Here is a 14,253-nt window from a genome sequence, read left to right on the forward strand (position 1 = left end):
CGTCCAAAGTTAAAACGGCCGTTTTTGTTTCGAGCTCATAGATCGACGAATCCAGCAACATAAAAACTAGTTTGGTGTATTCAAAAGGTACTTAAATACACAATACAGTCAGTAGCGGCCCCCTTTTTGAAATACCTGTCGCTAAATTTAAATAATCACGATTATTTAGCAGTGGCGCTAGTGTGCACGTTGATGGGCTCTTAAAAACCTGACCCCAAAAAAAAAGAAAAAATACAAAAAGAAATTCCCTCTCCGGGATTCGAACCCAGGACCATTAGCTTCCTGAACAGGCGGGTATTACTGCCAATACCCGCTAGGCTAAACGGGTTGTCAATTCTAATTACAATGGTATCCTACCAGAGCGCTAGTAGTATAAACGAACTTTTGAAAGGGACATTTTTTTGTATGGAGTTATCGTTCTTCTCCTAGTGAGTATTATATTCTTTGATCAGCAGGCTTATTATGGATGGTTTACTCCACGTGATAAAATAACTGTCACTTTTTAACTCCGCGGGCCGCGGGATAGAAAGTGACGGACACCGTTTTATCACGCTGTCACGTAGACAAGAACAACCATCCTGTGTTTCTGGGCCAGCGGGAAGCGGGACGACAGGCAAACGTTCAAGACCATTTTACTGTACGCAGAGTTCAATCAATGTATGAATGGCCTGGCGCTCGTCACTTCGCTGCCCGCTGGCGCCTATTCCGCAGCTAAGGCCACGGACTGGAGTAGCGCGCGGCATTGCGAGTGGCAAATCAAGGCAGTTCATTTCATACATTCGGTCGAGCGAGCGCAATGTATTAATGGCCTTGAATTGCCGCGCACCGCTTGCATACAGTCCTTGGCCTAATACCGAATGGACACTCCATGACTCCACGTACGAACATACAGAAACATACCCTGTTTCTACCCCAAACCACAGACTAACTAATACATACGGATTCCATTTTGGCTACGATACGATTGCCTAAAAAATCAGTTGCACTCCGGCCCTTCCCTTTCACGTAAAATGGGGACGCTTTTTTGCGAGTCAACCCCTAGCCTCTTAAGGCCCAAGGTCCTACCTATAGTACTTTTACTATTCAATTGGAACAGAGTCGCTTTTGCTTTGTTTCGTTCAATTTTCAAACAACACAAAATCAACTCTATTTACTACACAATAGGTTCAAATTTCTGTGGCAAATTTAGGATTTTTAGGGTTCCGTACCCAAAGGGTAAAACGGGACCCTATTACTAAGACTTCGCTGTCCGTCCGTCCGTCCGTCCGTCCGTCCGTCCGTCCGTCCGTCTGTCACCAGGCTGTATCTCACAAACCGTGATAGCTAGACAGTTGAAATTTTCACAGATGATGTATTTCTGTTGCCACTATATCAACAAATACTAAAAACAGAATAAAATAAAGATTTAAATGGGGCTCCCATACAACAAACGTGATTTTTGACCAAAGTTAAGCAACGTCGGGAGTGGTCAGTACTTGGATGGGTGACCGTTTTTTTTTTCTTTTTTTTTTTATATGGTACGGAACCCTTCGTGCGCGAGTCCGACTCGCACTTGCCCGATTTTTTATTTGTATGGAGGCTAGGGCTGGCTGGCATAAGCGGCAAGTGCTGTGGGGGACGTCATTGTAATTAAAAAGTTTCAAATACGTTGCGGGTTTAACAAAAATCATTTTTAGGGTTCCGTACCCAAAGGGTAAAACGGGACCCTATTACTAAGACTTCGCTGTCCGTCCGTCCGTCCGTCCGTCCATCCGTCCGTCTGTCACCAGGCTGTATCTCACGAACCGTGATAGCTCGACAGTTGAAATTTTCACAGATGATGTATTTCTGTTGCCGCTATAACAACAAATACTAAAAACAGAATAAAATAAAGATTTAAATGGGGCTCCCATACAACAAACGTGATTTTTGACCAAAGTTAAGCAACGTCGGGAGTGGTCAGTATTTAGATGGGTGACCGTTTTTTTTTTGCTTTTTTTTTTGTTTTTTTTTTTGCATTATGGTACGGAACCCTTCGTGCGCGAGTCCGACTCGCACTTGCCCGGTTTTTTTATCCAAACTTGTAAAACACGAGGGTCACATCGGAGCGGTAGGAAGGTTGACAGGGGGTAGGTGGCAGGGGGGTATCACTACGCAGTTTAGGTACATCTGGCCGGCGCGCCTCCCGGACAGGCGTATGGCAGTGGGGGGCTGCCGCTCGGCTCGCACGGTAGTAGTGTCACGTGGCGCTCGCGCAAAATTGTAAATACTACTAAATACACAATGGCTTCGAAACCTAAATCTCGAACTAATCCGTATAAAAGATATTGTTCTGTTTACGGATGTCTCAATAAACGGAAGAACAGCGAAGCAGAAATGACATTTTTTAAAATTCCGGACGATATCGAAAGGTAAGTCATTTAGTGAATTTAAAGTTTAAACCATAACATAAAATACTAATAATAACATAAATACTAATAAGTCATTTTAGTGAATTTAAACTTTAAACCATAACATAAATACTACCTACTTAATAAAATTCGATAACTTTTTGATTAGTTTTATTTGCATAAAACTAAAGCGCTTTCGACCAAATTAAAATGAATTATGCATTCCTAAACTTAGACTAGGTAAGTACCTACTTCTAAGGATTTGTCAATAGCCTGGGTAAAAGTGTAAGCACTCTCTAAATTATTCCTTATAAATAACTTATAGGTACACACATATATCAACAAAAATGTATCACAAAATGTTAATTACGTCGACAAGTAGGTTGACGCTTGATATAAGTAGTCTAAGTCTAATTTTATAATATTATTTATGTATTTTATTTACTTTTGGACGTTTTGGTTAGTTTACTTTTAAAATGTTACTGTGCATTCCGTAAGTTTGTCTATCTAATTTGAATTCTCCCCTCATCTACTCGAAGGTTAGCTGGAAGAGATCCCTTACAGGGATAAGTTCGCCTTTGTACCTTTATTTCTGTAAATATTATGTAAACCTGTGTTGTGTACAATAAAGTGATTACTACTACTACTACTACTACTAAGAGCTAGTGACTTTTCATGAATCGTACTTTCTTTTCAACAATTTCGACATTCACACAACAAAATAGTTATTTTCGTTTTTAATAGTTTGTTTAATAGTTTTTAGGATTCCGTACCCAAAGGGTAAAACGGGACCCTATTACTAAGACTCCGCTGTCCGTCCGTCCGTTCGTCTGTCACCAGGCTGTATCTCTTGATCTGTGATAGCTAGACAGCTTAAATTTTCACAGATGATGTATTTCTGTCGCCGCTATAACAACAAATACTAAAAACAGAATAAAATAAAGATTTAAGTGGGGCTCCCATACAACAAACGTGATTTTTGACCGAAATTAAGCAACGTCGGGCGGGGTCAGTACTTGGATGGGTGACCGTTTTTATAGATAATGGTACGGAACCCTTCGTGTGCGAGTCCGACTCGCACTTGGCCGGTTTTTTTAGTTGTTATTTGCTTTTTGTTCGTAAGGTAAGCTCGGAAAGGCTTACTTTGCACTTCAAAACCTGATAGCAAAGTTGCATTTTATTTACATGTGAGCAAAGTAATCAAATGCAAATATTGACTTGTTTTCTTATGTTTGCTGGTAGAATTGATTTTTGAATTAAATGATGATTTTGGATGATAAATATTTAATAACATTCACTTGATTTGGTTTGATTTTGTTTGATATTTTATATTTTATATTTGCTTCGGATTGGTGTGGTGAAAAATTTTGTGTTTTTCTCGGGGGAAAGTTTTGTTTAACCCTTGTGCTTTGAAATCCTCGCAACGCTCCAGATTCCATTTTTAGAACCACTCGCTACGCTCGTGATTCAATTTTGGAATCTTTCGCTTGCTCGGGTATCAATATTAGCACGAGCGGTTAAACAACAACTTTGCCCCCTTGTAAAACAAATAACAATTTCACCAAAATCTCGTAAAGGCTGATTTTATCCTTTAAAACAGTGAGTAAAATTGCATTTCATCCTCTAGAGATGCAAAGTAATTAGATGCAATTTTTGACTTGTTTTTCACGCGTTAGCTTGTTGGATAGACTAAACGATTATTTTGAATAATAAAAATTAAATATAAATAATATTTATTACATGCAATAAGAATTGTTGCAATGAAAACAGATTGTAGTTACCTCGCATAGGTGTGGTGAAATAGTACATTGTGCAACATGAGGCGTAAGTTAAATATTGCAAACGAGAGTAAGTTAAATCGCGACGGCTGGCCGGAGCGATTTATAAACTCGAGTTTGCAATATTATTACTACACGTACACACAATGTTTTTCATCACACTTGCGATACAAAAATTAAGTATAAAGACAAAAAACTGTTAAATATGGCACTAGAAACTTCATAACTCCCTAGGGAAAACGCTTTTTCTATAACTCCCGCTAAACCTGCGTGCATTTCCACATTTACCGAGCGAGTGTGATGAAATAGTTATTTATTATACAAGGGGTCAAAGTTGTTGTTGTTTAGCTTTTCGTACTTATATTGAGACCTGAGGCAGCGAAAGATCCCAAAATTGAGCCACGAGCGTAGCGAGGGGTTCAAAAAGTGGAATTATGAGCGTGCGAGGGCCTCAAAGCACGAGAGGTTGAACAAACTTTGCCGCCGAGTGCAATACAATATTTTTCACCACACCAATGGAAGTAAAATACAAGTTGATACATAATGCAAATGTAATCAAAATTATTGGTATTCAATATTTATCATTCAAAATAATCGCATTAAATGTATATGTGTATGTTAATACTCGTGAAACATAAAACGGTGGTTAAAATTTGTACCAAATTTATTTCCCCCCATGTGGATAAAACGCAACTTTCCACAGACTTATTAAAGGACAAAGAGCGCCTTTCCGAGGTGGAGTGGTGAAAAATGTTGTATTACACTTACACTCGACAGAAAAGTTTGTTCAACCTCTCGTGCTTTGAAACCCTCGTCGCAATGCTCAAGGTTTCGCTACCTCGGGTCTCAATATAAGCACGAGAAGTTAAACAACAACTTTGCTGCCTTCTATAATAAAAAACTGTCCCGTATTTATAGACCAAGATACACTTAATGTAGAATAAAATTATATTTAGTTAATAATATTTTTTTACCTTCATCTGATTGTAAACTGGCATTATGTTATGTTGCAGACGACAAGAATGGCTAGCAGCAATCGACAGAGAAGATTTACTGGACGAAAAAAAGTTAAAGAAGGCCAAAAAGAACTTTGTTTGTTCTGCACATTTCGATGACTCAGCAATCATAACTTCTACTTTGAAGCGGCTGAAAAGTGATGCAGCACCTACTAAATTATTACCTGATAAATCTCAGAAAAATATTCCACCAGACGCCACAAAGAAAGATAAAATATTGGTTTCCACTTATAGTCACAATCAATCACAAACCGATCCCCAAGAACTAAAAGGAATAGAATCTGAGACAAATGCCTTACAATCTCACAAAAAAGTACGAATATTATCAAATGAAATAATTAAAATTGAAAAACCTGAGCTTACTTGTACTTCAATGCAAACAGATTTAATTGAAACATCAAATAAAATGACACAGACAACATTAGACTTATCTGACCAACCCCCACGTAAAAGAAAACTGAAAAAGGAACTTGTGACTGTTAAATGCCAACGTAAGCGACTGGAGCAAGAACTGCAAGAAGTTTTAAAAATTGAAAAAGAGTTAGAAGCAAAACATGCATCTTTACTCTCCAGTCCCGAAGACGAAGTACCTAGCTCAATGATTTAAGAAATTGGTTGAGTGCAAAACAATTTTAAGCACCATTTACACGGAAATCCTGGAAAAAGTGAAATATTTAAATTACTGCAAGAGATTCAATTACCTACATTGCCATGTTCGTGTTTCCCTGTGGACTATTTATTAAGATTGTTCGTGAGACTTCGTATATTTTCGACTCTGAGATTTAATCATCGAAATTTTAAACTGGGGAAATAATCAATTAAACAATAAGTACTTAAAAGTAAAACAGTTATAAGATAATTTTGTAATAAACGCATTTGATGTTTGTACTTATTTGTATTTTATTTCGTTACAAATTCCCATTTAAACGTCCATATCGGTCCAATAAACTAATTTAACTTAACCTCGTAAGACCCAGGGCAATATTGGTGATTTTGAATTTGGAACTTTTATTTTCTATGTTCAAGTTTAAGTTCAAAACTCAAATTTAATTTGTAGTTGTACTTGTACAAGTACACGGGGACTTACGAGGATAAATATGTTGCTTAGCTCTTAGACTATGTTTATTATTGTTTATGGCGTGTCGTTGTGGAAGCAAGCGTAAAGGCGCCGGCGCCTGATTGTTTCGGATTTCTCCTTTAGTTCCCGAAGTCCTTACTTAGTAATAGTTAAAATAAACATTCTTAATTTATTGAATATTGGTTGGTCAGAAACAATATTAGGAACTGACCGATATATTTTCAAAGGAATACGGCTGTGGCATGCTGTGTGTGGCATATATACCTACCTACTTCCGTGAGAATCAGACATACTATCTCCGGATAAAAATTTTATGTTTACAGAATCAACGTTTGTAATTCCTACATATTTATCTTAAAAATAATCATTCAGTAGGTATAGGTACAAAAACTTGTCAAGCAACAACCCCGTGCCGAGACTGCCGACACTCACAGCTAGGTCATAACATAAAACTGCGGCGCGCAAAGAAGATTCACGGTTCGTGCGCGGTTATAAGTTTCAATTTTGCTGGCAGGCGGCGAGTATAGGTATAATTTTATACCTAAATCTGACTTTTGTGAAGGAGTGAATTTTCTTTACGGTAGTACTATTAGTAATTCTGTGCTAATGGGTAGGTAAGCAGGTAGGTAGTATTCCAGGAATCAACATTTTGGGATTCCGGGAGTTAAGAAACACGCACGGGTATACTGAGAATGTGGACACCAGGATCCCTTGGACTGGGAATCAGGGACTTGCTGATCCCCGGCATTCTGTGACACAAAGATTGAGAAAGTACGGATTTTTAAACCCCCAGATTTGGGCATTTTTGGATTTCGAGATTCCGGAATTTCGTGACTAAGATATGTGAGCTTTCAATCTCAAAAACTTAAATTTGCTCATTTGGTCACTATTCATGAAGCTAGTTATTATAAAAAACAACGGGTTGCACTCCGGGAGTGCCGGCAGAAGTGAAAACTCAATGACATTGTAACAGTTTTTCGATCAGGTCACGTGTCCGTCTTACGAAGCGTCTTACGTCAAAATATTAATAACAGCGCCATCTAGTGCAAAATGTCTGCAGCACTATGTATAATTGAGGTTAACGCCATCTAGCGTTATTTCGTCGCATTACTTGAAACCCCTAAGCACATCACTGTTAGTACTAGAGTTATATTAGCACCAGTTAGAGGGAACCTCACTAGATGGCATTTAAGGTAAAGGGCCCCTGTTTCGGCAGGTTAAGGCTCTTGAGAGTTTGTATATTTTTATAAAATATTACTAAGCATATCAATACCTTGAAAGCTTTTGAGTAAGTTATATTAGTTCTTTGTTAATAATTTAATGTATAAACTATAGGGGTTTAGTTGAAACTTTTTTTTATATGAATTTTTTCGTGAACCTCTTATTTGGCTCCCATTTCGTGATACAAATTTAGCTCAGCTCCTAAGTTCGTGAATTCGTGTCCCCTGTTTCGGAATAAAGTTTTCTTAGAGTAATTGGTGATAATTTGCTGATAATAATTTTAAATATTTAACGGTCTTACTTACGAATAATTGTAACGTCAAATTAAAAAAAATATTTAAAAAAATGTTAATTTAAGAGCTAGCTTAAAGTTTTTTGTACTCGTCGACTTTAATGGTTGAATTAAGACTTTGTAAACCATATGGGTACTTTAATACTTGATTAAAAGCCGAAATGTATAAAAAAAAAATATATTAAAAAAAAATACTTATTTATTATTTACAAAAAAAAAATAACTATCTTATGAGATCTTATACGTTAAATATAAACATACTTACACAAAAATAAATCAAATAGATTGAATCATAAATAAAATTGTGCTTGTAGTTAATATGAGAATATACGTGGAATATACCTTAAAAATTTTAACTCGGGGCACATTCAAACTCGTTTTATGAGAATTCTAGTGAAAAAAACATATACCGAATTTCGCTCATACGAAACTTCATGAAATACATTAATTGTATTCTAATTAATTTTTTTCATTATCTTCGTTGTTATATTTAAAAACAAGCACTCAAAATGTATCTAGAAAATCCTTGATTCGTTAGTGGCACGAAATAGGAGACACACGTAAAATAAAATGACCGCTATTTCGTGAGTCGATTTATTGCAATTTTAAGGTATTTTTCTATGCATATATTCAATATTTTTTCTTATCAAATCAATTACTAAGGAACCCACAGAAATACTCCCAAAATCTTTTATTCGAATGGGTTTAGCTTTTCCTTCCTATAAGCTTAACAAGTAAGAGCGCGCACCTTACGCCTAAAAAAAGTGCACGCATACAACACAGCTGTTTGCGGCCGTCTGACAGTTTCGACCGTCGTATTACTCTCAGTTTAATCACTAAAATATTGGTTATTATTTTATTGAAGAGATTAAATAATACAGATTTTTTTCATATCGCTCCTTGAGAAACATAACGTCATTATCCAAAAAATGGGGTTTTTGAGTTAATAACGCCATCTAGCTCGTATGATCGTAACGCACGCAATACGAAGACACCTATCGCCCTAGCTCTATTAGAACCGCCAGAGGGCGCTAATGTCGTTATGGCGTATAGAGGGAATAGGTGCCTGTCTCGTAGGAACGTAGGAACAATGTCATTAAAGGGAAGTAAATTGTATTTTTTTGCTTAGTGACGGTTTTCTATGAGATTCAATGGTAAGTACGTCAATTTACATAAGAAATAGTGTATCGATACGTACTATGTCACTTTAAACTTATAATATGGTATCAAAATCAAAACTCAATTTAAAGCAATATCGTACTTTTCCCTTTAAGGACACTTGTACTTTTGAATTTAATAGAATAGTATAACGTTTTGAAATAAGTAAAGTGACATTATACCTGTAATGACGGTTTTGCTTAAAACTAAAAGCCATAATGCTGACTAAAAATAAAAACGTACTGTTCTTTTACTTTAAGTGACATTGTGATTTTAAGAAGCTGACAGAAGTTTTAGCAGGTCGATCGTCATTATCTGTGTAGTGTCAATATGCTAGCTTAGTTTACCATAGCGACAGTTGGCATGCTTAAGTGAAAAATGTCGTTTTAAGCTTAAAGCCACTACAACTGGTACAGAACGCTTATAACGGTGTGGTTAAGGAATGTCACTCGTTGTTTAATGTCACTGTGTTGTATTTTTTCTATAAGGTTCATAATAGAGTTGTATTATGGGTACCTACTCGACGACTATTTATAATTAGATAGATATAGCCACATTACGAGCCCTATTGATCTAACTGTGGAACTAGGTTGGTATGTGTAAGATTCCCATATTTATTAATTATAATATAACATTATTTATGTGTTGTGTGATACTTTTTCATTCATCAAAATTAGCAAGTTATTTTTGTGATGTCTGTTATGTTCCAATTTTATTTCTGACAAGGTGACACAAAACACACATTAATTATTATTATCACTAGGTAGGTAGGTAGGTTTACCTATTAATTACCCATAAAACTATTGTTCTCTTACAGTAGAAAATGTCTCAATGTGTCTTGAATGACAAAAAAGTTTAAAGCTATTTTAATAAAGTTAATACTACTGTTTTAGTTGAAACTGTTAACAAAGTTAATACTTATGATGATGGAGAATTCGTACCTCCTTCAGAAGAGCTAGTTCTAATAACGTAATGTGTCGCTTGTGAGTTTTTTGTTGTTTTTCCGGGTTGGTTTAATTTTGCTACTGACTGTTTCTAAAGTATTTATAATGTTGTTATTTTGAATTTGAACTTCTGAATGTGTATTTGTGGTATCTCTTCTTGTAAGGTGTCAAAATTACTTTCTAAGTTAAACTGATCGTGGTTACAAATAAGAGTGTGTTTCTGTTTAGGTATTTTGCCTATTTATGAATTAATTGCTTACGGTGGATTGAAGTCTTAAACTTTATTTTTGCTCTCACGGGTCTGTGATCGGAACTAAATTTAAACCTATTGATGTACCTAATACCTACATAAATAAATATCTAATTAAACTTTTGTCAGATGAAGATATTATTATATAAGTAGTCAATTTCGTGTGTGATATTCCGCCAGGCGAAGTCCAGGTCCAGCGACTTTGAAGTTTTTTTGAGAAAGAAGGAATTACTTATCTACGTTCATGTTTCGACCAAAGGCAAATGGAATACACCTAGAACTACGGTCGTTTCTGCTGCCAAGGCCAACTATGTATGTGTGCTTGATCTGACTTCACTAAGGACAATGTTCCATGTTTTCTGCTTTTCATCAGTAGATTTATTTAGAGGGTCATAATCTCGTAATACTCTTCAATCTTATCATCGCAATGTGTAGATGTTGATGCGTAGGCTTTGATTGCGGTTAAGGTAGGTATATAGCTTTGGGATTTGGGATATGCTTAACGTCAACACAGCCACCTTGTCGGAGTAATTTGATAATCCGACAATGTTGTCCTGCCACTTCTTTTTGACGACAAAGCGTGTGGGTATCTTCCGCCGGGTAGTTTCAAAGTAGCGCCAATAACAGAAAAGCTAACGGAAAAACGTCTGAGGTGGTACGGTCATATACAGAGGCGTCCTGTAGACTACATGGTTAAGGTAGCGCTCGATATTTCAACGACGAAGCGAGGACGTCGAAGACCACCTGCCACCTGGCTGACGACGGTTCAGCGAAACCTGAAAGACCTCAATATAGACGCCGACGTTGCACTCAATCGTGCAGAATGGAGGAAAAGAACAGGGAAGGCCGACCCCAAGTAAATGAGAACAAGGCCTAGCAGGATGATGATGACGTGGGTATCTTCCGCCCGGGGATTCTTAGCACCACTTTTACAGGGTACTTAGCGCCGTAACGAGGAGTCGTACATGTCAAATGAGATTGGGCCATAAGCCCACCATGCTGGCTCAGTGCGGGTTGGTGGATCGCCAGAGGCTTGTTTGGTATTCCACAGGGTGACCACGTGCAGGAGAGGCTGGTCTGGGGTCCGTTACATGACATTCGGGCCTCTTACATCGCATCCCCCAATTATTATCCTCCCCTTTGTTTATTTACTTTGGTAATTTTTGATCGTAAAAATATAGCCAAACAAAACAAGCTAAGAATACTCTAGTTTTAAAGAAAAACTAGTCTTATTTGCTAATTTTTTAAGACTGAAAGTCGCTTACTTTAGTAAATATTAATTAACATCCATGTAAAATGATTCTATTTGCGCTTTTTCTTTGAAATAAACGTTAAGTTATATCAAATAACTGGATATAGTGTCACTGTTCCATAAATTGAATCAATATTGCGAAGTCGTCATGTGACATTAAGCAAAACTAAACGGAATAGTGACATTACAATTTTCTTTTAATTGAATTATCTTAGAAATTAAACAAAAAAAACACAGTTTACTCAAATGACTCACAAGATTAGTTTAAAATCTAACAAAATATAGCAAAAAACTCTTTCTTTTATCTCTAGTACGGCAGTTTTAGACGTTTGAAGATTTCGAAAATTTTAAAGCTCTGTACCCAAAAAACACGTTTTTCGCTTAATGACACTGTGTTTCTCAAGGAGCGATATGTATAATTTGAATAAAAAATATTTGAATTCCTTATTATTTGCGCCAGAAACAAAACTAACGAAATAACGTAAGTACTAACACGAACTTGGGGCCGTTTACCTTAAATCAATAAAGAAAAATTCAATGACATTGTAAGAGTTTTTCGATCAGGTCACGTGTCCGTCTTACGGTCACGTGACACCACACCTGTTACGAGTTTAACATTTTTCCCCATCACAAAAAGTGCACAGCGCCGCTAAAGAAGATTTTACTTCAAAAACCAGCCGACCCTTAATGAAAGGACTAAGGACCCACCCCATTTGGAACGCTTTCACTGGGTTATTAATATTTGCCGACAACCTCGTCTCCCCACGTGAGATTTAGCGAGATCCGACCTTCCCTCCCCTGAACGTCTCGCCTAGGTAAATGAACGAACCGCTCTAAATTTTATATTCCGGTTCGAGTGAGACCTTGAATACATTACACAAGTCAATGTACCTTGCAAGGTTTACAATCATTGCAATAAAAACTCAGTGCTTAAGTATGTATACCGACATACCTATACAAATAAACTAATCTGTGCTAAACTAGATTTACTACCTAATGTTCCTAAGTTAGGAATCTAAACATTCTACAATTCAATTCGTAAAACCCACCCGAGCAATTTATTATCAATTACACAGGTAGTCGTTATCGTTAGCCAGTTCCAATGTAATTGCGATTACTCATCGCGGCGCAGTCATTAATTCTGAAAATCATTACGTTCATAATCCCCGCGAGTGCGAGCGAGATGGCGAAAACCGGTCGAAACCGGTTTGGGGCTAGTACGCATGCACGGGCAGGCAACGCCACGCCACGGGGGACCGACCGCAATAATACCTAGATCTAGTAAGTATGTATGTATTACAGCCATTACAGGACGCGTGTAAGCATTTATTTTAAATGTACTCGTAGATTGATGTCAAATGATGTCTGATACCTACTTAATAACTAGGTAGGTATTACAATAAAATAACTCCATCTAAACTAATAAGTATGTAAGTACTTAAAACATTTAATTGTGATTAGGCACTTTAGTAGGTTATCTACATGTTATCTATTATTTTAACCGACGTATGAATATCAATGTGAAATTTAAACGCGCATTCTATAGAATTATTTACAAAGAGATGGATTTTGAGTTAGATTTGATGTATGGATAATTTGTACAAAATGTAATTCCAATTGAATTACAAAATGCAATTGCAATTGAATAACAAAATGTAATTGCAATTGATTTACAAAATGTAATAACAATTGAATTACAAAATGCATTTGAAATTGAATTACAAAATGTATTTGAAATGGAATTACAAAATGTATTTGAAATTGAATTACAAAATGTAATAACATTTGAATTACAAAATGTAATTGCAATTGCATTACAACATATAATTGCAATTGAACAACAAAATGTAATTGCAAATGATTTACAAAATGTAATTGCAATTGAATTATTAAAATAATTGCAATTGAATTACAAAATGTAATTGAAAATGAATTACAAGATTTAATTGCAATTACAAGGAAAATAAATTGTACTTACAATGAACAATAACAAAATGTTATTAAAAATTGATTATTAAAGATATTTATGGTGATTTAAGATTTTATTTTGTTTATATCGTAAATCTTGGGATTGGCTCTCGCCTCTCCAGAGTCTCCAGTCTCCAGGGTCCATGTCCGGTTCCTGTCTCTGATCTGTTTAGGTAGAGTCCGGGTAGAAGATATGGTCCGATTGGTCCGATCCATCAATCACTTTCGGATTTGCTCAAAGTGGAACATGTAGGTATACAAAGTTGATATCTACCTACCTACGTTACCTACGTTGATATTGAAAATATTGAAATAGGCTTAGAAATAGGTACCAAATAAAAACATAAATAGGTATAAACATAAACCTAATTTAGTCATTAAGTATTTCATTAAACAACTATTAGTAAACAGTTAAATTTACATAATAGTCATTTTATTATGTAGTTACGTTACTATACCTATTTTAACTGTTCACGAATCAAATAATTCTAAGGGCGGAATAGTAATTATGAACAGTCAGATAAATTCTACGTGACGTGATTTATGATAATGAAACGAGGTCATGCGAACGAAACGAGTTCGTCGCGCTGCGAGCGATCATCCGGTTTCAGTTCCACGCTCACGCCGCATAATAATAACGACGAATTATTATTATTATTCCGCTCCGCTCGAAACTGCTCGAGTCGGCGCGCCAGCGAGGTCACGCCAACCCGAGCCGGGCCGATAATAATACCCGTCGGTACCTAGCCATACCTACCTCGCCTCGCCGCGTTCCTACAGATACTTGTGTTGTATAACCGTAACGTCACGTCTATAGAAAGTATATGCGAGACAGCCCGACATTACGCCACGGGTGCGAACGGGACGGAACATATTAGCGTCAGTCTCCGTCTCTGCGCTAGGAATTGCCAGCCAGCCAATACTGTA

At 36.6% G+C, this 14,253-nt stretch overlaps 1 protein-coding gene across 1 annotated transcript; it reads left to right on the forward strand.

Annotated features, from left to right (window-relative positions):
- Window positions 1-2,200: 2,200 nt before the first annotated feature.
- Window positions 2,201-5,790, forward strand: LOC134800925 (52 kDa repressor of the inhibitor of the protein kinase-like). Its single transcript, XM_063773456.1, has 2 exons — window positions 2,201-2,390; window positions 5,161-5,790. Exons 1-2 carry the CDS (start codon window positions 2,263-2,265, stop codon window positions 5,768-5,770), a joined length of 738 nt encoding a protein of 245 aa, XP_063629526.1. The 5' UTR covers window positions 2,201-2,262; the 3' UTR covers window positions 5,771-5,790.
- Window positions 5,791-14,253: the final 8,463 nt, after the last annotated feature.

The sequence above is a fragment of the Cydia splendana genome, chromosome 20 (assembly GCF_910591565.1).
Source record: "Cydia splendana chromosome 20, ilCydSple1.2, whole genome shotgun sequence".
Taxonomy (NCBI): Eukaryota; Metazoa; Arthropoda; class Insecta; order Lepidoptera; family Tortricidae; genus Cydia; species Cydia splendana.